Source organism: Acomys russatus, chromosome X (assembly GCF_903995435.1).
Source record: "Acomys russatus chromosome X, mAcoRus1.1, whole genome shotgun sequence".
Lineage (NCBI taxonomy): Eukaryota > Metazoa > Chordata > Mammalia > Rodentia > Muridae > Acomys > Acomys russatus.
Genome location: NC_067169.1, coordinates 86,862,710 through 86,890,116, shown reverse-complemented (window position 1 = coordinate 86,890,116; position 27,407 = coordinate 86,862,710). Strand labels below are relative to the sequence as shown.

Sequence of the window (27,407 nt, the reverse complement as noted above, 5' to 3'; positions counted from 1 at the left end):
CCGCCTTCTCCCCTTCCCGGGGTCCTGGGGGCCTCCCTCTGGCCTCCCGCTCTGTTAGGACCGCCCTCGGCCCTGCCCAATCCATGTTCCACCCCCTTCTTCTGGGCGGTCCCAGCAGCTCACCGCCAGAAGAAAAGGCACCCGTGCCTCCCCTTCTTCTACCTCCCATCCTTTGCTCAGGAGCTGCCTTCATCGCAGTCACGCCCCTTCCTTCCGAGGAGCGTTTGGGCTGCGTTCGCTGGTAGACCCCTGAATTACTCCTCCATCTCCGTTCTCTTTCGTCTCTTCTCTTAGTTCTCTTCGCCTTCCCCCACTACTACCACCTCCAGCCTGTCTTGCCTCCCAAGATCCGCTGCTCCACCCTCCGGCCCGGTATCCTGCTTGTCCACTGCTACCGAGACTAGAGACCGGAGCGAGCAGCTAGGTGGGGAGTAGCCTGGACCCGGGGCTTCCTCCCTACCCATCCCTGGCCTCTGGCCCGGAACCAAAGCCACTTGAGCCTGCAGAGAGAATCGTCACCTTGTCTTCATTGCTTTCAGGGGTAGGAGAAGCGTTGCTGCTTTTTGCGGGGAACTGGGGCAGTAATTGTGTTGTCAACTTGGTCATGTCCTTGTTTGTGAGAAGGTTGTTGTATGTGCTTGTGGGGGTTGTCAGTATGTTCTATTTTCTTTGCTGTATTCTTTCCTTGAGTTTTCCGAGATGTCCAAGAAGTTTAAAACAGTTTAAAAGTATAGGCTCCTCTCCTACTTCACGGAGGAGATGCTGGAAAGGGTACCATTGCATGGTGCTACTTTATTTCCTCCCTGAGTTCTTGTAGGTCCCGACTGAATTGATCACTTAAGACCTGTAACTAAGTTAGGGACTCTGAGATCTACCTTTAGTTCTGCTTGAGGGTTTGCCCTTATCTCAGTTATCTAGATGGTTTTCTCCTAACAGCTTAGGCTTGGGCTGGGAGCTCACCCTCCCTGAGCCCAGGGCCATGAATTCTTCAAGTTTTAAAATGTGGAAGTAATGTACCACACAACTACTCGCTTTATGCAGGCATGTGTGGTGGTGTGTGGTGGTGGTGAAGGTCCGGAGGCGGAGATTGCCGTTATTTGGTTCATAAGGTCAGAAGATTTTAATAAGTGGTTTTGCAAGATCACGCAGGTGTTAGTTTTAAGGTCCCACCGAGCCTTGGCCACGTTACTTTTGTTCACCAACACAAGACTTCCTTCATAGAAAGATGAAAATGAAGAGGAGGGTAAGGAGGAGGGAAAATGACTGATTTTATAGACTGCGAGCAGTCCCTGATGATTGCCACTAATAAATCATAATCTGCTAATAATTTGCAGCGAGGGACTGAATACAAATTAATAAGAGATGAAAGTGAAAATTTTGAGAAAGCCCTTTCAGTTATTGCCCTCTGCCTCTATGAACAGTAGATGTGAGGAGATAATGTAAAACTTCTGTGAGTATAACTTTTTTCTCCTATTTAGAGGGAAAAAATTAATCACCATAATCTTCAGTGATGAAGGGCCAAGGGTATATCTAAGTCTTCTTAGGTTTGGCCATGTAAAAGGATGTTTCTCGGGCCGGCTTTGTGAAGCCTCCTCAGACCTTTCAGAACCATCATTCAGTGACTAAGAATAGTCAGAAATTCCATTTTGGACATGGGGTAGATTTTCACCTATCTCCTACCTCTCTCCACTTGGGCAAGTGACACAAGTGTGTGAGACTGGTTGACTTGAAAGACTCATTACTGAGATGTCTCCAATCCGTTGCTTATTCTTTAGGGAATAAATAATTTACACATATTTTCTTATTTCTTTGGTTGATTTTAAAGGGGTGGGGGGGTGGGGGGAGTGGACGCAGGGGGGGGGCAGGGCGGGTTTCAGTAACGTGGAGAAGGAATGTTGCAATGTTACATGGTGACCATTTGAAAGGCTATCAAGTTTCAGCTCAGCTGGGAGGGAAAAGCTGGCTGACCAAACTAAATTTTCAAACTGGCCTGGGACATTTTAATAGCCAGGTGGTTGTAGAGTAGTTGCATCTATTTACAGAAAATAGCTCAGGTCCCAGCTATTCTGTATGGGTTTGCCTGGTGTCATTTTCAGGCACCTTCTGGCGCTGCATCATACTTCAATTTGAGTTCCTTCTTTCTTTGGAAAAGTTTGTATCTCTGTAAAATTCAAAGTTTTTTTTTCTTTCTACTTCACAGTCTAGGTGCCACGTAAACCTGTAACTCCACCCGTACGTAAAGTAAGTTTTCTGTGCACATCATAAATCCCTTTACTTGACCAAAAAAGAAAAAAGTTTAGAAAGAGATTTTAGTAATTCATATTTGACATTGAGATTTGGAGTACGAACCTTAGTTTTTCATTTATGAAGTAAGGCTTATTAGACTCAGGTCTCTTCTGAGGCCGATTACCCTCCACTTTTGTGTAGAAAGAAGCTGACTCTGGAATGTTTTTGAGACTTGTCCAGTAGGAAGATAGCGGGATGGCTACTTTGACTTTGAGGTCCCATTGAGTGCCAGCATTCTAAGTGGGTACATCTGCTTCTGGGCCTCTCCTAAGAGCTCTCTCCCAGGGCCTGCGCCTTCTTTAAAAGGGTGTCTTTGTAATTAAGCAGCCCTTCCCCCCCCCAACTCCCTTCTTCTTTTGATCCTGTTTTTTAGGCTTATTTTCCATTTGGAGACAAGAGGAGTTTCTCACACCCTCCTGCTCCCCTCTTAATGTTTCTCTTCCTTTATCCTCGAAAATCACGCCTCCCCCCCGCCCCAAGTTCTCAGGATAGTTTGCAGTTCTGTTTTGTTTGGGGCAGAGCAAGTGTTACCAGTAAAGAGGAATAGAGGATATATTCCCTCTTGGGAAATGCTTGTGACCAGGTAGCCTCCTCCATGGAGACTGAGCATTTCGAATGCATGAGAGCGCGGTCTAGTCTTCACACTTTCTGGTAGGAATTGTCCTTAGCACCCATTAAGCCCAGCTTAAACCCACTGAATGGGGTGGAGAGAGGTATGTGTGGTCGGGGCCTAGCCTTTTAGGATGGTAAATGTTTCCAAATCTATTACAGCATCTCTTTCTCCCATGGATTCAGTGGGTTTAGTGAGTGGTGTGACAAGTTAATTAACTGGGGACTAAACCAATTTGTTTAGAATCGTGATCTATTGATTTCCTGTCCCTAGGAATTTTTGTTGGGGTTTTACTATGATGGGTTGTCTTTAGCGTTACTTACTTTTCATTCCTTGTTGCCTTTTGCGGACTTTGGTCCAAAATCGAGGTTCCCACCCCCAAGTCAAAGGTTAGAATTTAGTTGCAGGAACTAAGGGGGTATTAAACAGCCCAGGACACCGCATTACCCTCCTCCATGGTGGGCTTCTGACCCTTTTGGAGGAAGGTTCCCCTTCCAATTACAACACACATAATCTGAACAAAAAAGGGGAAAAAAAAGACAGAAAGAAAATGAAAGAAAGTAGAAGGCCATTTGCCTTATAAAAGTATCTACACAGGCTTTCCTAGTTAGTATCTTTAAACTATTATTTGATAGGTTAAAAAAAAAGCCCTCAGCATAACTGGACTGTGTCAGGACCATATTTATTACATAAAGGACTACATTTACATTTTCTGTCTTGATGTTGCTTGAAGTAAATGAGTCTGTTATTGGGCTTTTGAAGCCTTTTGTTCTATGTGATGTAATTAATTGTTTATATCATTCTGGATTGTAATAATGCTGGCTGCATTAGATTGAGCCCACACCTGCTCATAGAAAGAGCATTACTTTCTGGACGTAATATAACTTTGCAGATTTTTGAGTGTCTAAGGATGAGACTATCTATCTCATTTTGGTGAAATATTTTATCTCCAGTTATTATATTTCACTAGCCCACGGACCCAGAATTTTTTTTTTAATTTTAGCAAACAATGGCCGCTGATAATGTTTCACATATAAGAATCTATGCTAGGCTTTCCGGGTGCACTTACTGCTGAGAGGAACCTGGGCTTTAGGCACTTTCTTCCTCTGTAAATTGTGGAGGTTGGACAGGGTGATTTTGATAGTCAATTCTCAAAAATTTATGCTTGTCTTTGGAGGCCTCATTAATCTAGTGTGCCTTTGAATGACAAGGTGTGACAGTTGTTACACACACAATCCTGATCCCAGCACTCACCCCACTCGGGAGGCAGAGGCAGGTGGATCTCTGTGAGTTCAAGGCCAGCCTGATCTACAAAGCAAGTCCAGGCCAGCCAAGGCTACACAGAGAAACCCTTTCTTGAAAAACCAAAGGCAAAACAAACAAACAACCAGAAAACCAAACAACCCCCCCCCAAAAAACAAAACAAACAACCCCCCACAATCCTTTACTCATCCTGTGTGTAAGAATTTGGCATTGGGAGTCTGTAATAATGTATCTACAGAAATGTGCTTTGTATTTTAGTAGTATCAAATAATGAACCCAAGACTGTCTATGAACCTTCAAGAATCTTATTCACTTTTTTGTGATTCCTCTATGAACATGAATTGTGCATACTTTGGGTCATAAATGTATGTAATGTTGCTTTGAAATAAGACTTTGTCAGTGACAAAGCTTTGTAAACTGGTATAAAGTAATGGAGTAAGAACTAATATGAGCTCTTATTTTCTCTGGGGTACCCTTACCCCCTTTCCCTTCTCCCCCCATGTTCATTTAATAAAATCCTCTATGGCTTAAAAAAAAAAAAAGAACCAATGTGAGCACATGGGAAGCATCTCATACATTTCTGTCAGGATTGCCAGGAGGGACAAACAGGTTTGTGTGAACTCTGAACACTATGAATTAGAGGTGGTTTATGTATGCAGTGGGCCTGTTAATACTATGCTTATGACCTCCTGTTATACTCTTCGACTTAAAGCAAACCCAAACTGGAGCCCAGTGTTTATTAGTCTAGATCATTGGAAATTATTTTGAAGTTGTTGTATCATGATATCTCATTAAGATAATATGAATTTGGATAGATTGTGAAGGATCCAGAATCAAGAAGAGGGAACAGGAAGGCCTAGAAAGGCATGTTTGATAGCCTCAGAAATAATGTTTGCCAGACTGGCGAAGGAAAAAAAACAGTAAGGAAATAAGCTTGTAAGCAGTTAAACACACAGCATGTAGGTACAGTAGAGTGCTCTACTGCTCTCCATGAGACCACTAGTACATAGAGAAACAAGTTTCTAGTCTGTGTGTGATATCTAATTATTGATAGAGTCATTCCTAGAGCCTGTATAAATTTCTAAGTGAAATACAGGAATATGTTTCATACTTTGTGCTCCTGGGGGGAAATGCAGGTGGGTTGAGTCTATTTAGTAATAGTTCCTAATGCAAACCAATTTCTCTTCTCTCTCTCTCTGTCTCTGGCTGTCTCTGTCTGTGCTCTCCGCTCCTCCCCTCTCTCTCTCCTCCCTCCTTCCCTCCCTTTCCTTCCTCCCTTCCTCCCTCCCTCCTTCCCTCTCTCTCTCTCTCCCCCTCCCTCCCTCCCTCTGCAATTTTACTTGACATTTGTGAAGTCCCTTTCGCTCTCTTTCTGGCTGCCTGAAGTGGCTTTATGTCTGTGTGCCTTGAAGCCAGGATCTGGGATTCTCTGCCCAGTCCCTCTCTGACTTGCCATGTGACCAAGGGTAGCTGAATTAGCTGCTCTAAGCTTTAGTTACCCTTCTGGGAAGCGAGGATATTAATACTTCACAGAGGTGTTTAGGCATGCTTCATACTGGGCACATGCTTTGAGGTCATTGGATGAAAGGTGTTTGCATGATGGCAGAGCAGGGTTATTATAGGGCCCTGAGCAGGTGTTCATATTTAATGAGCTTTTGCTCTCTTATAACATACAGTGCCCTTTGGTGGCCTATTGCCTTACTCACTATAATTAAGATTGACCCTACATTTGTGTTATTGACCCTCTTAACCTTTTCAAAAAAGTAAACATTTCCGTACTCTGTGATAGGTTGAGACAAAATAAAAGGACTGTAGTGACTGTTAGGGTGAGGAAAAATAGTTTGAAAAAGAGACATTAGTTGGGATGCACCCCAGTGACCATTGAATTCTTGAAAGCACCTTCAAAAGGTTAGAGGAAAGCAACATTTGATGTGTCTGTGTTATAAGGGAGAAAGTCTTGAGTAATATTCGCCTGTGACAAATATTGATGATAGCTAGTGACTGAAACCCAGCTATTGTAGTGTTTTCTGCACAGATGGTTTTTATTAATGATAGAATATTTATGTATGCTGTACAATTCGTGGCTCATTTCCATGTGTATGTCAGAACTTAAATACCCCCAAAGGCAACATTAAGATAACATTAAACATAAATGTGGCCAAGCTAGAAAGGGTGGATTTGGTGGGGAGTGCCTCCCTTATATTTATTGGTGTTGCTTTAGATTACAGTAACTGGTCACCTGTACTCATTGATGCTGATCTTTTCCCCTCCTTATAATATCCCATAGTAAACTTTACATTTTGATAGAGACAAGTGATTTATGATGCAGATGAAACTGATGTATGTATTTTCTAAGAGCATTTTTTCCCAGCACATGCTTCTCATTATCTGAGAGGCCTGGACTCAATCAGTAAAGGAGCAGAGAAACCACATAATTGAAAGGAGAATGACGGTGGTGCATACTTGGAATATTTGTGGGAAGGGGATTGCTGACATCAGAAAATGTAGTGGCCTGAGTGTTAACAGCACTGAGAAGAAATCGGCTTTCTGTTTCTATGTATTGAGAAGTATTTTAAGGCGATACAAATATAGGCCAGGTTTGACATCTTTTAAAAAGTTGTCCTGGAAACTTTTGATGAGGGTTGTTATAGAAGAGTTCAATTAAAACCTTCTCTATTAGGAAGCTAATTAGCGCATCCTTTACTCATTTTAGTTGTTTTTAAGGGGCACCGATTTGCACTGAATTAATGACATTCTCCCTCATGTAATAACAAACTAAGATTAAAAAATAATAATCACAAATGAGGAATAGACTGCCAATTCTGATGAAATCGAATTTCCTCTGTTACATTTAGGGATTCAGCTCAGAGTTTTGTTTTACTCCCTTACTTTCCCTTGTGTACCACAGCTTAATAGTGGGAGTTCTCTTTGTGAATTGGGGAAATTCAATGGATCACCATAACACACTGTTTTGTTAAGATAATATTCTATATTTTCTTCAATGATTTTCTTCTCTCCTTTCGTCTTTGTATTCCCCCTCCCCATGTGTGTGTGTGTGTGTGTGTGTGTGTGTGTGTGTGTGTGTGTGTGCGCGTGTGCTCGCCTGAGTACATGCATATATCCAGCAAAGGAGGGAGGGAGAGAGGGAGAGAGAGAGAGAGAGAGAGAGAGAGAGAGAGAGAGAGAGGGGGAGAGAGAGAGGGAGAGGCCTATTGTTTTCTAAAGCAAACAGTTTTTGGAGCTAAGAAAATATCAATGACCTGCTTTATCCCCTAGAGCATTTTTCTGCCTGAGGCTGCCAATTAGGATTTGTGTAGGGTCCTGTGGTAAGTTTTCTGACCTGGTTGTTTCTGGGGCTAGGCTAAGCACTTCTCTTTCAGTGGTTTGAAGGGGAAGGGTTATGATGGGGCTAACCATCAGAGCACAGGCTACCTAGTAGTTTCTAGTTTGTTTCACCTCTTTTAGGCAAGTAAATCTAGCCTTCTGAGATTTCAGGGCCATATGCAGAGGAGTAGATACAAGGATAAAATAGAAGTCTATTTTGATCCTCCCTTCCCTCCACAACTTGTAGGAGATGGTCCTTATTTATACATAGTCCCTGATGCTTTTCTCCCCATGGGCCATACCTGCATTCATTCTTCTTATTGAGGCAGTGACTTAGGCTCTATGCCTATGGCGTAACTGATCTTACTCAAGTCCTTCTTTGAGAAAGCAGGGTCTAGACTCAGTTCTATAGGGCAACGCAATCAAACTAGGTTTCTGGTGCTTGCAGATCAGTGGCAGGGGGAGGGGCTGTTTCTGACTTGGGAGAGTGACTCAGGTTCTTTGGCATGAAGATACTGGCTCTTGTCCATGCACCTGCTGGATGCCACACCTGCAGACAGCACCTGAGTCTTGCTGAGACCCAAAAGCCTTACTAAAGGCAAATGGAGCCCCTTTCCAAAGTCGTACAGCAAAACGGGGGACTCCAAATTATGTCAGGGAGTTAGATAAAGCCATTCATTCTTGTGTTGGTGTGGGGAATTGTCCTAAATACTGTCTTGTAGATGAAATACACTTCTTTAAACATACTGTTGGAGTGAGAGGATTTGGCTTTCTGAATGAGTTTCTCTCTTTTTTTTCTAATTAAAACTAATTTTAAATTTTAAAAAAATCTATTGTAAACTGTCTTCTTCAAAGCCAGACAAGTAGTCTTTGGGAGGTTTTGTGTTTTACCTACATAGGGCAGGAAGTCACAAGATTTGATTTCTGATCCTGACCCTACTGGTGAGCAACAGTGAAACCTTAATTAAATGAATTACCATTAGCTATTGGTTCTGTACTTGTGTTTCTCCAGTTGTAAAGTGTAGTTAATCACATCTGTCTTTATTTCTACCCACAGCTGCTGAGAAAGCTAACAAAAGTGAAAGAAAAAACTGTTGACTCCGTAGAAAGAAGGCTAAGAAACTAAAGGTAATAATAATGTTAACATTCTATGTCTTTCATCTACTTTGTTCTATTGCACCTTCTATCAAAGCCTTAGGAATGTTATTATTCACTCTTTATGCACACATTGAGCACATTGATGCATTTTACAGACTGGGATAGAAATAGAATACACCTGTCTCGTGTGCCCCAAAATCTCATATTCCAGCAGCTTGCACTTGTCTTCTGGTTCTGGCCCAATTGCTGTGATTTCTTCCTGTACACTTAGAAGCAAAAAAGAGGAGAATTACCTTTTATGTCTCTACATTACTCCTGGAGACTTCCATCCCTGAAACAAAGTCTTCTTGATTGAAGTTGTATAGAGGAGGAGACCTGAGAGTTAATAAAGAAATTTGTTTCATTTTTGCAATATACCTGATCCTCAAGTGATCATTTTCTTCTGTGGTCCATCATTCCATTAGCTTTGGTAAATTATTTTCCTATTCAGTATGCCCCAGCCCTCTCTTATGACTTTAGCAGTTAACCATATACCAATGACTTCCAAAGATATATTTCAGTATGTCTTTTAACTCATGTGGATCCACAAATTTAGTGCCTTCTCAGCTCAGATATTTTTCCTTGTCTGCATTGTCAGAGATACAGTGTATAGCACTGTGTTCTACAGACGTATTAAATTAGACCTACCTGACTTTCCCAGAAGCTACTGATGCCTGGGCTCTGATTATTTGTTGTTGTTGCTTTTTCCTACTCCAGTGTCTACTGAGTATAAGCGGAAAGCTAAACACTTCTAGATATAGTAAGTTGTCACTAAATGTTGATGAAAATGCACCATGATTAGTGCTAAAATATACGAAGTGCAACAGGAACATAAAAGGAACAGAATGTATTTTCTATATTGAACAGACTTCAGTGCAGGGAAGATGGAGAAGGATAAGTGAAAATCTTTGAAGGAGGAAATAGAAAGCTACACTGCACTTTTCTGAAGGCACTGGGAAAAAGTGAAGAAAAGATATTGGGCATTGTGTTTATCCTTGTAAAGCCAGGTCATCTCTGGTCGGCTGCCTTTCATGCCTAAGACCTAGATGGCTTTGTAAAGTCAAACAATGTGAATAAACCTCTGCTATAACACATTGCTCATTTAAACAGGTGGCATTTATCCATATTATATTAAATCAGGTAATCCTTTAAAGTGCTACTTTCACTGAGGATACAAATAGAGGCATGCACTCACGCTCCTTGCTTATGTACACTCAGTTTTATCAAGCAGCATGCCCGCTAGGACACATTAAGATGGGGATCTCAAAACTAACAAATTCCATTTTCAGAATGTAACAGGCTGGGTCACTAGAACTGAATGTCTTCAAGCTGATTGTCAGATCTTTCCAAGGGTAAAAATGAAAGATGATATAAGCCATTACAGGCCATGAACCTGTTCTCACCCATCTGATGTTTTTACTAATTAGCTTCTTGGCCAAGTGGCAATTTGGGGCAAGTGCACACAAGCTAGATTCCTAGGGGAGCCCACATTCCACTCTGCCATTTCAAAAGCCACTGAGGTCCTACACTGCTTCTCTTGGCTTTAGCTCCTCAGTGTCCCCAGAGCCCTGCTCTGACCTGGGAGAGAAATGAAAACAGAAGCATGTTTTATTAAGGGAAAGCAAGATTTCACAGGACATTGGTGTTCTTCCACTTTTTGTTTGTTTTTAATGGATTGTCTATAAACATGAGTGCTCCATATATTTCACTTGTGGAGTTGTATCATTAAGAAGCAATATTTTACTAAGAGTTTACTAATATAATTAGAAAAACATTTTTCTGGGGCTGGGGATATGGCTCAGTGGTTAAGAGCATTGACTGTTCTTCAAGAAGACCCAGGTTCAATTCCTAGCACCCACATGGCAGCTCACAACTGTCCGTAACTCCAAGATCTGACATGCACAGACATAACATCCTGGCAATATAATACATTTTATAAAAAGAAACCTTTAAAGAAAGAAAAGAAAAAACATTTTCCAAAATGTGGCGAAAGGTTAAATGTGTTTATAACATTATTTAGACTAGCACAAGACTGGAAGCCATTTGACTATCTTAATAATTGAATAAATTGGTAAGTGCATCTTGATACACTCATTTAATGGACTATTACATTTGTCATTGCAATATTTGTTATGATGTCTATGCCAAAAGATGGGTAAAGGCTTACAATAAAGTGAAACGTAAGCTCCCATATTATCGGTATATTAATATTTCATTGCACTGGTTGTGGCTCACACGTATAATCCCAGAACTGGATGAACTGAGCAAGATTGCCATGAGTCTGAAGCCACATGTACTACATAGGGAGTTCCAGGTTAGTCTGAGCAACACAGTGAGACCCTCTAAAAACAAAAGCAGGTTCTTGCATTGCTTTGCAAAGATCTAACCAGAATGTTAGTAATATTAACAATGTTGAAGTACTGGATTTGTAAGTGATTACCTTCTTTATTATAAGTATTCACATGCTGTGTTTATGCTGTTTATAAAAATAAATAGTAAATGACAATAGTGGGAGGAGATTGTTAAGGCAGCAGGTAGTTAGGTACATTCTTAAACTTTCTTCCTTTATGTTCATTCTGATTTTATGGATCCTTTACACTTTTTCCAAGGCAGTAAGCGGTGAGATGTGGTAACAAAGTCTCATAATCCTCTTTTGAAATAGATGTATATAAGAGAATAAAGAATGGTAGCAGCAAGATACACCATACTTCTCTGTGTTTCACTGGCCCCTGCACTGTTCATGTGATTTTTTCTTCTTCTTCTTCTTCTTCTTCTTCTTCTTCTTCTTCTTCTTCTTCTTCTTCTTCTTCTTCTTCTTCTTCTTCTTCTTTTTTTTTTTTTTTTGCCTATCAGTATATTCAGGTTAGTTGCTTCAGAGCAAGATAAACTACAGTGTAAGTGGAATAAAAACATGACCATTCCTGGTCTGGTCATAATGGCTCAAACAGCTGCCTTTGGGATGACCAGAAGAAGAGAATCCACTCCTGAAAGTTGGCCTTTGATGTGCACATGCACAACATGGTGTACACCTCCCCACACACACTACAGTAAATAAATTAAAATTAAAAATGTAATAAACATAAAATGAGTTAGTGTTTTAAAAACAGATCTCACACAATCCTCAGTTAGCATTGAAAATTTTAAGGCTTTACAATTATTTTCCAATGTGATCTAGGCAATGAATGACATAGGAGAAAAGAATTGATGCCCATTCTTTCCTAACACATTTTTTTTGTTGGATTTGGTTTCATGAGATAGGGTTTCTCTGTGTAGCCTTGGCTATCCTGAACTCACTCTGTAAACCAGGCTGGCCTCGAACTCAGAGATCCACCCACCTCTGCCTCCTCAATGCCGGAATTACAGGCATGCACCACCACACCCGACTCCTAAGCAAGTGAAGAGTTAAGCAAGAGCAAATACCAATCTAGTGTGAGAGTCACAGGAGTGTGGGGTATTAAGCAGGGTCCCATGTGACTTCCCAAATCTGGCTCGTGCTGGCCCAAGAAACTCCGCACCAATAACTGAGATGCAAATAGGGACTTTAAATTAAAAAACCTTCATAATTTTTAAGCATTATAGAAAAAAAGCTAAATTGAAATGATATTATAGTAATAGTTAACTTTTTGAGTCTTTATGGTGCGTCAGTCTGCATGCTTAGCACTTTACATGCAATACCTTTCTTAATCTTCATAATAAATAATGCATGTGGTGTGTACATCATTATTCCTAATTTGTAGGTGATACCACTGAGACCAGTGGACTTTAAGAAACATGGATGGGTTCAGTTAGTAGAGAGCCTAACTCAGGATTTGAATTTGAGCAGTGAGATTACAGAACCTTTGACTGTGGTGCTGTTGCTGCTTCCTCATTACCTGTTAAATTCATTGATGTCCTATGCAATGAATTAAATGTGTGCTTTGGGTCTCAAGATATCTTGGGAAATGTCGGGCCCATGAACGATCAAGCCAACAAGTGGCCCAACTTGAAATCATATGAGAATCTATGGGGCTTCTTGGCTTGTTGTTGTTGTTGTTGTTAGATTTGCTTATTTGAATGGGTATTTGGCCTGTATGTATTTGTATATGGTGTGTATGCAGTGCTGGTGGTGGCCAGGAGAAGGAGTATTGTGGGTTGGAGTTACAGACAGTTGTGAGCCAGGTGGGTGCTGGGAATTAATTGAACCCTGGTCCTCCAGAAGAACAGTCAGTCAGTGCTCTTAACTACTGAGCCAACTCGCCAGCCCTGGCTTTTTGCTTTTAATGAGTGTGTGTGTGTGTGTGTGTGTGTGTGTGTGTGTGTGTGTGTGTGTGTGTGTGTGTGAGTGTGTGTGTGTGTGATATTTTATTCACAATGACATAATCACAGAAATTTTGACCTGGAAGCTTTCTGTTTCTCTGGAAATAATGTATGAGGTCAATTGATCCAAATTTAACTGAGAAACAGGCTTTCTAGAGTAGGCTTTCCATCCTTGTTGTGTAGTAAAGGATGGAGGAAGAATGGAAGGAGGAAGTAGAGGAAGGGTTAGAAAAAAGACCCTAAATAGGCTTATTGTGAAATGTATTCAAAGGGCAAAACTATGCTTTGTCCTGGCCACCTTGTAATAATGATTTTGCTGGGTCTTGGCTTGGAAAACATCTGAGCTCCCACAAATATGTTTGGCTCAACTTCCAGTTATATGGGGAGAAGCTAATGACTGCAAATAGAGTTAGAATTTAGCTTCACCTTGCTGCCTTGCTGTTACAGAAGAGCTGAATGTATAGATTTATATTGCACTTTCAAAGACAGAACTAGCTATTTCCTTTCTTCTCCTGTCCAATATCCTCAAAGGCACTCTGTGTGTCCAAGAGCAACAAGGTTATTTTATTGATTGAAGATGATGTCACATCCCTGGCAGTGGCATGACTCAAAGTGTGGGCAAATTAAAGTTTGCAGAGTTCATACTATTTCACTTCTTGTGAATAAAGCAAGGAATTGTCTCTTTAATTAATAGTGCCACTTTTTTTTTTCTTAGCACGCAGATAGCCATAGGGTCTTTAAGAAAAGAGCCCATATACTAGGGAGAATGCTGAAAAGTGTTTGCTTGCTTGCCTGCTTGTTTGTTCGAGAACTGACTTGTTTTCCTGTTAAACAAAAATGATCTAGTTTGGGAGTAGAGGAACACAGTGTCCAGTGGTACTATAAAGTGATCGGGGTTTTGAAAAAGATGTGGAAGAAAGAGGACAAAATGAAGGGGGAAAGATTTTGGATGAGTAAGGAGTTTTGCAGTGAAAATCAGGTGTCAGAAGAAAGCCAGTGTCAGGCAGCATGAAGAGTCAAGGGAGTTCTGGAGACTAAGTCTGTGGTACTTGCTCTCTAGGGGCTCTCACTTGAAAGCCTTGGGCTATTTTCTAGTGTTTCCCTTGAAAAGCAGACAATTGTTTTTGTTCAGAATAGGGCAATAGAAGCGTGGTAGTTATTTACCATACTTCTGTTCACAGTCTAACTTTGATTCCAATTAAAAGTTGTTTCTCTGCTGTGAAATGAAGGGGAGACATCCTAAAACAATTACCTTGCAGATTGGAGGCAGTTTTGGTTTTGATCATGATTATACTTTGGACCAAAAGAAGATGGAAAGACACATTTCCGGGTTTGTTCACTCTATGTCTGCTCAGTTTATTTTTTTGGCAACATTGCAAGGAAATACTGTTAAATTAATCACTGTGTGGTTTTGTGGATTTTTGAAAACCTGAAAAATTTGGACAAGCTCCCAAAAGACAACGATGCTCATGTGTATCTTCTGCATTGCTGTGCTGCTTCCAGAGCCTCTGGTGTGGGTTGCGGTTTTCCTTTTTCTTCCTTTAGAGTGATATGACTGAGTCGAAGCTAGGCCAGGACGTGGTTCATGTGCAACCTTACCAAAACACAAACTCTCACATTTTACAGCAGCATTGGGTGGACCTGGAGGGAGTTTTAGAGAGATTCAAAGCAGAAATTTTAAGGGAATATGATCTCAAATCCATATCTGTGGGATGTTTGTACCTCATTTCCAATTGCCATGTAGCAGAAACCTTTTGCTGAGACCCTGGGTCAGAGGAAGAGCTGAGAAAGTAAACCAAGGCATATTCTGCTGCACGGGGAAGGGGTGCTGCTTTGAACAGGGTTGGGTTTTTTCCAGAGTGATTGGCTGTTGATCAGATTGTAAGCTCCACAAGAGCAGGGACTATATTTTGTGTATCTCTCTGTATGACTCTCTGTGTCTAGCACAAGGCTGGCAAGTGTCTGGAATGGTCAATATTCAATAAATAGTAAATGACTTGGCTGAAGTTTTGTTTTTCTTCTGCCCGCCTGAGGCTGAGGCAACAGAATCAGGAGTTTGGTATTCAGTGGTTTGTTTTTTTGTTTTTTGTTTTTTTTGTTTTTTGGTTTTTTTGTTTTTTTTTTTGACCCCAGATATACCTTATGGTGTCTACCTTCCCTTCTAGCTTGTAAGGCAGTTAAACCCACAAGCCTGTCCTGCTACTGATACCAAGTGAATATTGTTCCCAAAGGTAACAGTGCTTGTGGTTCCTAAGCCTCACCTAGGGTTCCATTTGGCATGGCTTTCCAAGGCTCTGAGACTTGAACACAGCAGCACTTTCCAGGGCCACATCTTAGCCTTTCTGTCTTTTAGAGACTGGAATAACCTCAGGCACTCACCTGCTCAACAGTGAGGTTTGCCTTCTGCCCTAGGGAAGATAGACTCTGCCACTCATTCAAAAGCCAAGCAACATGGGACAGAACTTTGTTTTGGAAAGAGTAGTTTGGTTAACTGCTGGCTCTTGGTGGCAACTTAGGAACGACATTTTTATTTCTCCCTCCCTTCCTGAACATTTCAGAGTGACCAGTGGTTGGACTCTTGTCGGCGCTTACCCTGAACCTGAGTGTTAGGGGAGAGGGAATCTGCTGCTGCGCTTTCTGGAGCTGCTCATAAGCAAGAGTTCCCTATCCTGATCAAGGCTTTAAGCCTAAACGAAAGCAGAAATAGGTATGAACCATTGGTGTGTGTATAAATGCGTGCCTGCGTGCCTGAGAGTGTGCGTGTATGAGCTCACAGGTGTGCCTACGTGCATGGGCCCTGCATTGGTGTATGCTGGCTCCCACGTGCACATGCCTGGGTGTTTATGTGTGCTTGCTGGATGGGCGGGTGCGGCATGGGAGGGGGTGGCATACCTTTGAAGGTATGGGATCTGGGACAGCTCAATGTCCACATTCTCCTGCCTTGTGGGAGAAGGTTAGAAGTGGTGTTTGTTTTAACTACAAACATTCTTGTTTCCACCTTTTTTTTTTCTCTAGAAGAAAAGAATTTGGTAGTCATCTGTCCAATTTCAGGCAACAGAAGATGTTTTTATATTTGACTCTTAAATCCAAATCTGGGAGTCTCAGAGTGTCACTGGAGTGGAGAGAAATGTGGTTACAGGCTAAGTGAGCTAGCCTTTTGGTGGTTAGTTTACACTTCCAAAAAGAATATGGATGAGATATGAAACGAACTTCTTGGGCTTAGAATGTAGCTCTGGAATGCTTGCCTAGCATGCCAAAGACCCCAAGTTCCATTGTTAACAGCACAAAAGAAATCCATCAATAAGATAATTACTTATGTGAATAAAAAATAATAAAATGTGCTTTTGGAACGGGAACTGTTGGGTCAGATTATTCCATAGAACAGTTGGAAGGCAAGTAGTGATAACCATCAAGAAAGAAGAAAAGCCAGAGGCTGAGCATGTCCATCTGCTATGCACGTTCTAGATGCCCTGAAGCACTAAGGAAAGGGATTTACAGAGAGTGTGGAGGTAGCTTAATATCAAGATAAGAACCTGGTAGATAGAGTCTAGAGTTTTCCTTTGGAAACCTAAGGCTCCATAGGTTGACCCTTGCCACGACTTTGTGTGTGGTGTGTGCATGTTCACACCAAGTTACTACAGATCTTTCCAGTGAACAGTTCACTGTTTAACGTTAGTGTTTACTTGTAGTACTTAACACGACGGATTCTTTCAAAAGAGTATTTGAGTGTCAGATAAATAGATATAGACAATATGGTGTTGAGAGAGAAGGGGTGGTGCATGTGCCTTGCCATTCAGTGTTTCAGATGAATAAACAGAAGTGAAAAGAAGAGTACTGGGTTAGGCTACCGTGTGTACCACAGTATGACTATAACTTGAATCTTAATCTGTGCTACTATTAACTCTTTTAAATGACCCATATTAGTTCTTTAGAAGACTTGGTGATGGTAGTCATGCCATGGCTATCACCTTTGTTTCACAAGGATGGACTTCGACTGTTCAGTTTCTAAAGGTTGACAGGCCAATATTTTAAATCAGCTTGTCCTACGCAACAATAGCAGCAAACTAGCTTAGTGTCCATTCTTCCCTGGCCTAAAGTGTGTCAGTCATATTTATTCAAAGCCACTTTCTATTAAACCAGGAAGCATCCAAAATGAATACCAAAAAGGTTTTCTCGAGATTATGTCTCAGAGTTATAGGCAATCTGAGTAAAAATAACACCGAGGCAGGGTTCATTTATTTATGCCTGGTGCCAGCTAAGCTCTCTTTACCCGTTACTGATTTATTGTTTTGTATTTTATTTCTCTGATCACATGATCATCTCCTTTATAAATTTTATTTAGGGGCTAACCTTGCCTTCTGTTTTATCTCCACCTCCATAGCCATAGGACTTGTGCTTTTAATTTAAATAAAGAACAGAGCAGAACCTTGTGAGAAAGGAAGGGCCTTAGAAAATTGCCCACTCTGAACACCCTACTTGACTGGCCCTTGTTTGCCCACTCCTTTTAGAAATTAAGTCAGGATTAGTTAAATCAAAGTAAAAGAGAAAACAGCTTTGGGGCCTAAATGTTCCTCAACATACCAGTGCTAAAGACAATGATGTTGGAATTAATCTATGATTTATGGATACAAACTTCTGTTTTGTTTCTGTAATGGATTCTTCACCTTCAAAAACACTTTTTCTTCCTCCATAGAGGACTGATTTATACATCAGCTGGATGTTAAGCTTCCTGTTTCCCCTTCCCAGGTCAAGGGCAGCCCAAGTGCCCAATTTCTCTCTCTCTTCACAAAGCACCGCCAGCTATAGAGATGAGAAGTTCTGAAGAGCAGCCAAGTGGAGGAACTACAGTATTGCAACGCCTGCTTCAAGAGCAGCTTCGCTATGGCAATCCCAGTGAAAATCGCAATCTGCTTGCCATACACCAGCAAGCCACAGGGAGTGCCCCTCCATTCGCCACTGGCAATGGGAACCCAGGCCCTCAGAATGATGTGCTGAGTTCCCAGGATCACCACCAGCAGCTTGTGGCACACCCTGCTCGGCAAGAACCCCAGGGCCAGGAAATCCAGTCAGAAAGCGTCATCATGGAGAAGCAGCTGTCCCCTCGAATGCAGAATAATGAGGAACTCCCAACCTATGAAGAAGCCAAGGTCCAGTCCCAGTACTTCAGGGGCCAACAGCATGCTAGTGTTGGGGCTGCTTTCTATGTCACAGGGGTCACTAACCAGAAGATGAGAACCGAGGGCCGCCCATCAGTTCAGCGACTCAATCCTGGGAAGATGCACCAAGATGAAGGACTTAGAGACCTTAAGCAAGGGCATGTCCGATCCTTGAGTGAAAGACTAATGCAGATGTCACTGGCTACCAGTGGAGTTAAAGCCCACCCACCTGTTACCAGTGCTCCCCTCTCTCCATCACAACCCAGTGATCTCTACAAGAATCCCACCAGTTCCAGTGAATTCTACAAGGCCCAAGGGCCAACTCCCAGCCAGCATAGTCTGAAGGGCATCGAACACCGAGGCCCCCCACCTGAATATCCTTTCAAGGGCATGCCATCCCAGTCTGTAGAGTGCAAGTCCCAAGAGCCAGGGCACTTCTATAGCGAGCATCGCCTGAACCAGCCAGGGAGAACAGAGGGGCAACTGATGAGGTATCAGCACCCCCCTGAGTATGGAGCAGCCAGGTAAGAGTTCCCTTTCTGTCATTTCCTGGCCTCATCCCCAACCAGCCTCTTCTGCTACCTCCTGAGAATCTTAAGGGAAAGAGTGGGCAGGTTCTGATATAACAATCTGCCCAGGGGCTTTATTTCCGTACTGATTTGCTCTCTTGCCTCCTGGGATTCTGGAAGAAGTGTTTCTCATCTTTTGAGTTCTTAAGGACTTCCATAGGTCTGCAACATTGTATCACTTCCATGTCTCACAAATCACTTTGTGTGTGTGTGTGTGTGTGTGTGTGTGTGTGTATGCATGCATGTGGGCGCACAGTTGTGCACAAATCTATCTGTTTTCAGTTAGTTGTCTGTTCCTGAAGAATATTGTGATACTTTTTGATACTAAACAGCCAGCGAGATAAGATTTTTGGTGGAAGAAGAATGATAAATGTGTGCCGGTTCAGAACAGGCCTTGCCTTGAACTTCAGGTCAAGTTTTCAGAAATGGCTGAGCTTCTTCTTGCTTCTTCTGGAGAGAGTTTGTTAGGCAGCATCTAAGTTAAGTTCACTTTATCTCTGTAGATGTTCGTCCAGATGCTCAAACGCACGTGGGAAACTACTCCCATTTCTTCTGCTCTGTATCTTTCATTTTTCCTAAGTATGCTTACTTCTTAGTCCTTTGTTTTATCCACCAGCTCCTACGATTCATTTTATTATTTGTATTCATACTGTTTAGTAGAATTTCAGGACATGACGTAGGGGAAGAGTATAACTATAACAGCGTTGGATGACAACAGTTATGCATGGTATCCTGGCCTCTTCCCAGGGGTAGGTAATGATGGGTGTCCAGAAGGGTTGGAGCCCCAGGGGACTCACAGACCAAGACTGTGATCTCAACTGGTATCTTCCACTTTGTCTCTTCTGTCCACTTATTTATTTGGGAAAGAGCCTCCTGACTTGAAGCTGGTGACTCAGGAGATAAGGCACTTGGGGTGGAGTAGGGTGGAGGTAAGAGAAGTTACCTAGCATTTCCTGGTATTTCTTTTTCTCCCCCCGAAGGTCTTGATTTTTTTTTTTTCAGAATCCAGAAGCAATTTATTTTAAGCTCCTCCCCTTGCTTTACCTGTTTAGAATTCTTTTCTCCTTAACCCAAGGTGGTTTCTTAACCCTTTGCAAGTTCCCAAGAAGCTTCCAGAAGACCAGGGCCTGGTTTTTGATAATTATCTCAGAACAGGAAATGGGATAAGAACAGGGCCATTAGCTTTCAACTAGTGCAAGACCCTTATTCCAGTCTGCCCAGTGAAATGGAAGACCCATGGAAGGCCTGCACTCTTGGACTGCATAGCTTAGTGAAAACCTTTTCAAGCTAGGAAAATGGCAAGGGATCCGAGGGCTTTTGTTTTGCTTTTCCCATTAGTATGGAAGCATCTGAGGCACTGCCTCCCTCCGTTCTGGCCAGAGGATGGGTTGATGTCTGATCTGTTGCTTTGTGGAAGAGTATGTTGACTACAGTGTGGAGCTGAAGCCAACACCCCCCACCCCCACCCCACCCCTCAGCACATGGCCCGCCTTCCCAGGAAAGCTATTTTCAGAACCCATTCACCAGTATTGTTTGTGATCTGAAATGACTCCCACAGTGTTTGAAGCTAGATGGAAAAGCTCTTTGATCTGCCTAAATAAATAACGAGACAAAGAGGGTCCCCCCCCCTTTTCCATACTGATTAAACAACCGGAGAAATAAAGCTGCATATATTTTCTAGGAAGATAGGTGTATGTCCCTCTACCTACTCAACTGACTGTGGGTCTCACTCTGTATCTGTCTTTTGAAACAACAAAGTCCATGCTGACCTACCTTTGTTTTTGTTTTCTGTTTGTTTGGTTTGGGGCTGTGCTGCGTCTCTAATGCAGGGCCTCCAGCATGCTAAGCATGTGCCCTACCACTGAGGGTCACGCCCAGCCCTTGAGCAGTATTTCAACATACAGGTATGCTCTAACCATTGCTTCTCTATGGGACAGGAACAGTGTGATTGATATGCTAAAGGGATAATAAAATTGCCCAAACTAGAGGTGTTCCTTGTAAAGTTTGGGTATACATCAGGCCAATTCTGTTTCTAAGCATTTTGCATGCCCTGTGTCAGGGAGTAGCACCTATTGACAGATTCTTGGCAAAAGGAGGCAGTCCGACAGCTTTCCAGAAGTCTACCGCCTTTTAGGCTTTTAGGGAGTGACACGTTTTCTTCCTTAATTTCCTGTATGGCTCGTGACTGTGTTCCCAAGTAGCTGCAGCTTGCAGAAAATAATAAATAAATAAATAAATAAATAAATAAATAAATAATGTGTCTATATTTTAAATTCTCAACTCCGAAATGAAAGATCAGGATGTATGTAAGCTTTTTTTTTTTTTTTTTTTTTTTTTTTTTTTTTTTTTTTTTTTTTTTTTTTTTAACAAAATGCTGTTAAAAGAAAGCCACCATCATCTGCCTTCAGAGATGCAATGAAATGCTGGAGATTGGCTGTTAAAATGAACAAAATGTTATAAACAATCTTTTGATTATGTCATCATCCTCATGCCCTCCTCCCTTCTTAAAAAAATAAATAGCTTAAATGCTCAGACCTCCAGATGGGAAACAAGCCCAAACCATGTGAAGAAAATTTAAATTTCTAAGTCTTTGTCATTCTGAGTGCCGAACCTCTTTTGCATCCTGCTTTATACACTGATCAAGTGCTTTTTTAAAAAATTAAATCATTTCTGTTTATAATGCAGCCACCCCCTTTCAATTGTTGAAATCGTGCCCAGATCTGAGGTTTCTTGAAATGCTTGTTGAACAAAATCTCAGGGTGACCTAAATCTGTAGTTCAGAACAGAGCTACTTGAGCACTTGGAACAGTCCGGAATTATTCACAAGCCGCTCCACAGTTCGCATTCACCCTCACAGAGCCTGGGAGAGGCATCGGTTCAGTGGTGAGAAGCTGGCATAGGCTACTGATAGCACCTGCTCTGATGAGAGTGTGTACATGTGTTGGGGGGCGGAACTGCTTTGCACATGTGTGGGCTTTCACTCCTGTTGCAGGTGTGCATGTTAGAGTGACTGAAGAGGATGGAGACCCTAGTCATGGAAGTGGCAGGATGGAAAGCTGTGCGTTTGCCCTGTGTTTGTGTTTGTGTTTTGTGTGTGTGTGTGTGTGTGTGTCTGTCTGTCTGTCTGTGTGTGTGTGTGTTTCCCATTTTGTCTTTATAGGCTCTCTTTGGGAATATGTCTTCTCTCTCAATGCAGCTTTGGGGAGGGGTGGGTTCCTGCATACACAGCCAGGTCCCCTCTTTGGCAGAGTATCAGGAACTCATGAGTCTTAGGAAGGAGCAGGGTATTGGGGAGAAGAGGCAGGGAGGCAGATCAGATTGTCCAGGGGATCATGTGATTCTATTGTCTCCTGGTGTCTGTTGTTCCCAGTTAGTTTTGTCAGTGGGGAGCCTTTCCAGCTGCTGTGGGGTGTGGAAGAACCTGAAGACTGCTGTTTTCCTGTCTGCCACTTTATTACTATCATTACTCTTTCTTTTATTATTTAATCTTCAGGGTGTTTTTGTTTCCCCTGACATATGCCATAGTTCTCTCCCCAACCTGTGCCTTCTTCCTCCCTGTTCTCAGAGGGAACTTCATTCCAGCCTTAACTTTGCCTGCTCTTTGATGGTGGGCAGATGCTGGCGCCCAGATGGAGTTCTTTCGCCTGGAGGGTTTCCCTCCCCACCCCCATGCCTTTGCTTGTTTTCTGATCTGCCAGTTAAGGACTGCCTTGGTTTTTCCAACACCACCGTGCATGCACTGAGCTCTGCTTCCTTTTGTAGCCTGGGGAGTCAAGGGGCAGCTGCTTTGTTTTTGCTTATCTTCCTTCTGGGCTTATCTGACCCTAGAGCCCTTCCGGAAACCTTGCAGTATCCTTCTCTAGACCCCGAGAAGCTGTGCACTGTCCAGGGCCTTGACAGGCCATTCACCCTTTCCGGGAGGAGGGAAGCAGATGCCTAGGTCTGTTTGAGAGAAAGGCCCCTTTTGCTTGATAAGCTCCCTGGGGAGCCATGAGGAGGAAGCCCAGTTTGAAACTATGTGTTCAGTCTTTCAGAGAGACTGCCTCCCAGGCAGTGGGCTTCCAAATCCTCGGAAGGAAGGAGGGTGAAGACAGGGCAGTGATTTTTTTTCCCCTCTTAAAATGTGAAAGCAGGATTGAATAATGCGACATTATAGACTGTCTCTCTGTCCAATAGATTCAAAGCCCCAACCCTCCCAAATCTAACTCTCCATATTGTGCATTAAATTAAAACAGCTCTTGGACAGAGAGCATGTAGTTGTTTTTTACCTGTATGGAAATTGAAGATGTACAGAATGGAGAATGGGAACCTCACCAAGTAAGTCCATTTACAACTGAAGTTCTCCCAGGCTTTACAACAACTGAAGTTCTAAAAATTTAAGGGTTTAGAGAGCTTGGAAAGAAAAGATTATACGTGGCATCAGATTTCCAGGTGTAGTCTTGAATAGTGTGTCACTTCTTTAGCCAAGTAGTTTGCATGATTTCTGCAATATTTAACAATTATTTCCAGTGACGTATGTATAAACTTGGAAGAGAGTGTGTGTGTGTGTGTGTGTGTGTGCGCACGTGCGCGCGCGCGCACGTGCGTGCATGCGTGCGTATGCACGCTAGAGGCATGAATGGGGCTGCTGTAGGACAGACCCCAGGGTATAAACAAGTTTGAGTAGTTTTGAGTATTAAGGTCATTGGATGTGTTCATGAGCCAATATTTGTAATAACTTGGTTGCTATAAACAACCTGTATAGGGAGGAGCTCTTAAGGATGCTGGTAACTGGAGTGTGTGAAAGAGAAATGTGTTAGTGTCTGGGTTACTGGTGGAAAGTTAATTGCTTCTGGTTGTTTGTCCAACTTCTATCAAGAATTTTATGCAAATCAACACGAAGATTAACAAGGTATATCCCACCAGGACGATACTAACAAGGCCAACATATCTCACCAGTAGATGAGAAGCTATAATTCTTATTGAAGCAAAACAAGGGAAGGTCCCATTTTTGCAGTTCATTTGTAGCCCTGCCTGTCCAGAGCTCACTATGTAGAACAGGCTGCTCTGAAACTCTCAGTGATCTGCCTGATTCTGTTTCCTCCTGAGTGCTGGGACTAAAAGATATCTGCCATCATGTCTGGAAGATAAAGTAATTTTAAAAAAAGATTTATTTCATGTATATGGTTATTTGCTTGCATGTATGTCTGTGCTTCACATGAATGCTTTGTGCCCACCAGAACACAACAAAGGATCTCATGGAACATGGCTATTCTGTGTGTTCTGGAAATCAAACCTGCTCCCCTGAAAGAGCAGCAGTGCTCTTCACCACTAAACCACCTCTCCAACTTCTATATTAAGTAATTTGAACAAGGTTGCCCAGCTAGTGAGCAGTAACAAACATCTAAATTCACTTTAGCTATCTGTCTTTCCTGAATTGAGACATTCAGAAACAGATAAAGTTAGTTCTGCCTGGGCCAGGGGATTACAAATAAACTTTTTGCCTTCAGTCTACACAAACATACATGCTTTCTGTCAGTGGTGATGGTGGGGACCAATATATCCATATACTTTCATTGTTTTAATTCCTAACTAAGCACTGATCATTTGTACTTAGGTACTAATATGTTGTATCTAGTAATTAGGTACCGAAAATTAAAGAGCCATATTAAACAACATACCAAAGGGGTTTTTCCCTAAAATATTCTATAAGCAACAGGCTGGTGATTTGTGTAGAGCTGCTCAGAAATTAATGGAGGCAGAAGATAGGAGTGGGCTCCTACCCCGAACTCAACTCAATTCATTCTTCTCAATCGCACTCTGTCCTCAGCACATCTCCTTTCTTCTCTGGATGTTTGTTTCACCCTGTCTGATAAAGTAATTTCTTTAAATCCTCCTAATTCCTAATTTTTTTGATTCAGTGTATCATAAACATTATGATGGTATTGCCTGTAATTTTCTCTGAGCCTTCATATTGCTGCTTAGTATGTATTATAAATTGCAAACTGGAATGAGCAATAATTATTTGGCGTCTTCATATCTTTGAGTAATTCTTGAGTGTATGAATTCTCACAGATAGTCTCAGAACGAAGCAAGGCAGTCAAATGACTGCTTTCAATATGCAAGTGAATATATTTCCTAACTTTAAGTCTGCGTGTGTTGGGCAGTGTACCTAAGGAATTTTTCAGACAGGTTCAGTTGTCAGTCAGGACTTGAGCATTACTTTCTACAAAAGGAATTTTAAACGAGTGAGAGATGAACGTGGAGATAGCCATCTTAAGATTCCCATGCTTACCTCAGAGGTTATCTGCTTTTATCCGCAAAGGGGTTATAGCTGTGAGCAGTTGCTCTTGGACACTTGGACAGAGAGTCTCACAATGTATCGGTAAGAATGAACTCCAGAGGTCTTTGATGGGGTTCTAACTCTGCCCGATTCTCATTTTACCTGTATTTTAGGGGCACGGTATCTCTGTGTCATTCACTTGTGCCTTGAGAGTGAATTTAATCGGGGCTTGCATTTTGTGTTTTACAGGCCAACGCAGGACCTCGCGCTGTCTTTGTCAGCCAGGAATTCTCAGCCTCACAGCCCCAGTTCTTCATTGACAACTGGGACATCTTTGCCCTTGCTGCAGTCTCCACAATCCGCTAGATTGTCTTCTGGTCAACACGCCTTGGTCTCAAACCAAGGTAACCATTCTGCTCATCTGCCAAGGCAGCAGCAGCATTTTCTTCCAAATCAGAGTCATCAGGGGGACCACTACCGTCACTCCCAGCCGGGCCTGACTCAACAGCAGCAGCCAGGAGACGCCACCTACTCAGCGATGCCTCGGGCTCAGCAGTCTGCTTCTTATCAGCCTATGCCAGCTGACCCTTTTGCCATCGTCTCTAGAGCCCAGCAGATGGTTGAGATTCTCTCTGAGGAGAATCGAAACTTGCGACAGGAGTTGGATGGATGCTATGAGAAAGTGGCAAGGCTGCAGAAGGTACGGCTCCCCTTGAGGGTCAGTTCGACTCCTTTGACTCTTTGTAGTGGGGCTTGTTAAATACCTGTATAAAGGTTTCATCTGTGTGGGTTGATCTTAGTGACTCTTCTTCTGATGCTGGTCAAACTTTAGAAAAAAGCTTTACCTGTCTAAGATAACTTTTTTCTCTTTTTATTATCATGTTAATTATATGAAAAAATGGACTTCTTGGTGAAATATTTACATGTACTATCATGTATACTACTGTCTTTTGTCGCCACTTTTCTTTTAAGAGGAGTAACATTTTCCAGTTATACTAAAAGAATAATACTATTGATTTCCCAGACTTAATAATCCTAATGAAAACTTATTCAAAAAATCAGTAGAAATAGTTCTTCAAGAAAGACTATTAGTCAGGCCTGTGTTTGTGGAAAACCTGCCAACATTTAAAGGCTTTTTGCCTTGATTATATTTCCCCATATGATTTTTGCATCAAAAATATAAAGCCATGGTTCATAGTTACTTAAAAAAAATCCCGCCAGCTGAGATTTTGTATGGTTTAGGAAAAGGCTGGAAGGGCTCTTCCTTGTGGGAGTTCTTTTCTTAATTTCTTCTTTGATACTAGCCCTCCTCCCCAGTTTTGCTTTGGTCTTTGACCACAGATCCAGTTGAACATCTGCTCTTTCTCTGGTGCTGTGTGTGTGTGTGTGTGTGTGTTGAGGGGGACACACAAAATGGTTTAGCACCACAGCTGGGTGACAGGTGACACCCATAGGCAAAGGAAATTTTTAAAAGGAGTGTGTCCTGTTACACCCCCCCCCCCCCCCCGCCCATTCTTCCATGTTCGCCCCACCTCCACTGCCTGCTGCTGCTGGGAATTTAGCTTTGCAGTGCCCCAGGCCCAAAACTCAGTTTCTTGCCTTGGTGGCTCTTAGTGACTAGAGTTCTGTCTTTGGCAGCTTCTCTGAGGCAGCTTCTCTGTAGCTTTTGTCCATGAAGAGTTCATGTGATCTCCATGCAGACTGTTCAGGAAGGTGAGGCTTAAGTTGTGGAGGGAGGGATAGTTGCCTTGAAGTGTTCAGCAACTTTGTCCTTTGGAGACAACAGGGGCCAGCATGGAGCTAAGAATTTGCCCATTCCAGACTTTTTACCTAAAGGAGAAGAGGAATTATTTTGTCCCTAGTTAAGTGGTTTTTATGTAGTGAAAAAGACACCCTTTGCTCAATTCCCTTAAATCCCATTGGGAGCTCTCAGAGTGGATGGAGAGGTATTTCTTCACCTTGATTTTATATTTTTCTCTCTTTTCAGTTTGACAGTGCCCTTCATACTGTACATGAAATTGGCTCATTGACTAGAAACCCCAGTTGGCTAATTAGACCTCCTCTAACTTTCAAGTTGGATTGGCCTGGCCTCATCTTTGACCCAATCACTGGTGACAGAGCTCAGTCCTTGACAAAGGATCCCTGGTGACACCAGGAGCTGGGTTGGGTAACTAGCCCAGGTAGCAGAATAGGAATTTTGTTTACGGATTGTTCCTTGTGCAGAAATACATCAGATAAGTACAATCATCATAGCTTGCATGTCTGGAGAAGAACAGCTTAAGCCAGTGCTGAGATAGAGAAAAAGGGACAGGTAGGGGAAAAGAAGGAAATGAAAGTAGGGAAACTGAGGTACATACTAGATGGTAGAGCTAGAAAAAAATATAAAGTTTTATTGTTAAAGTTTAAAAACAAAGTAGAGTAAGTAAGTCTGGAAACCCACAGCCACTCTCCCTCTCTTCCACCTCTTCCATCACACACCCCAAGCCAGATCTGCTCTTGCTGGC

At 42.3% G+C, this 27,407-nt stretch overlaps 1 protein-coding gene across 4 annotated transcripts in view; it reads left to right on the top strand.

The window, feature by feature from the left end:
- Window positions 1-399: 399 nt before the first annotated feature.
- The window catches only part of Amot (angiomotin), a 59,868-nt gene continuing 32,860 nt past the window's right edge, over window positions 400-27,407 (top strand). For 2 of the 4 annotated variants that reach the window (XM_051141048.1, XM_051141046.1), the window contains exons 1-5: window positions 400-541; window positions 8,541-8,611; window positions 15,475-15,623; window positions 17,663-18,596; window positions 25,153-25,603. In XM_051141048.1, coding sequence (XP_050997005.1) covers window positions 17,725-18,596; window positions 25,153-25,603 — 1,323 coding nt within the window. In that variant the 5' untranslated portion in view covers window positions 400-541; window positions 8,541-8,611; window positions 15,475-15,623; window positions 17,663-17,724. Of the gene's footprint in view, window positions 542-8,540; window positions 8,612-15,474; window positions 15,624-17,662; window positions 18,597-21,427; window positions 21,525-25,152; window positions 25,604-27,407 lie in introns of those variants that run through there. The other 2 variants (XM_051141047.1, XM_051141049.1) reach the window with 2 other exon arrangements.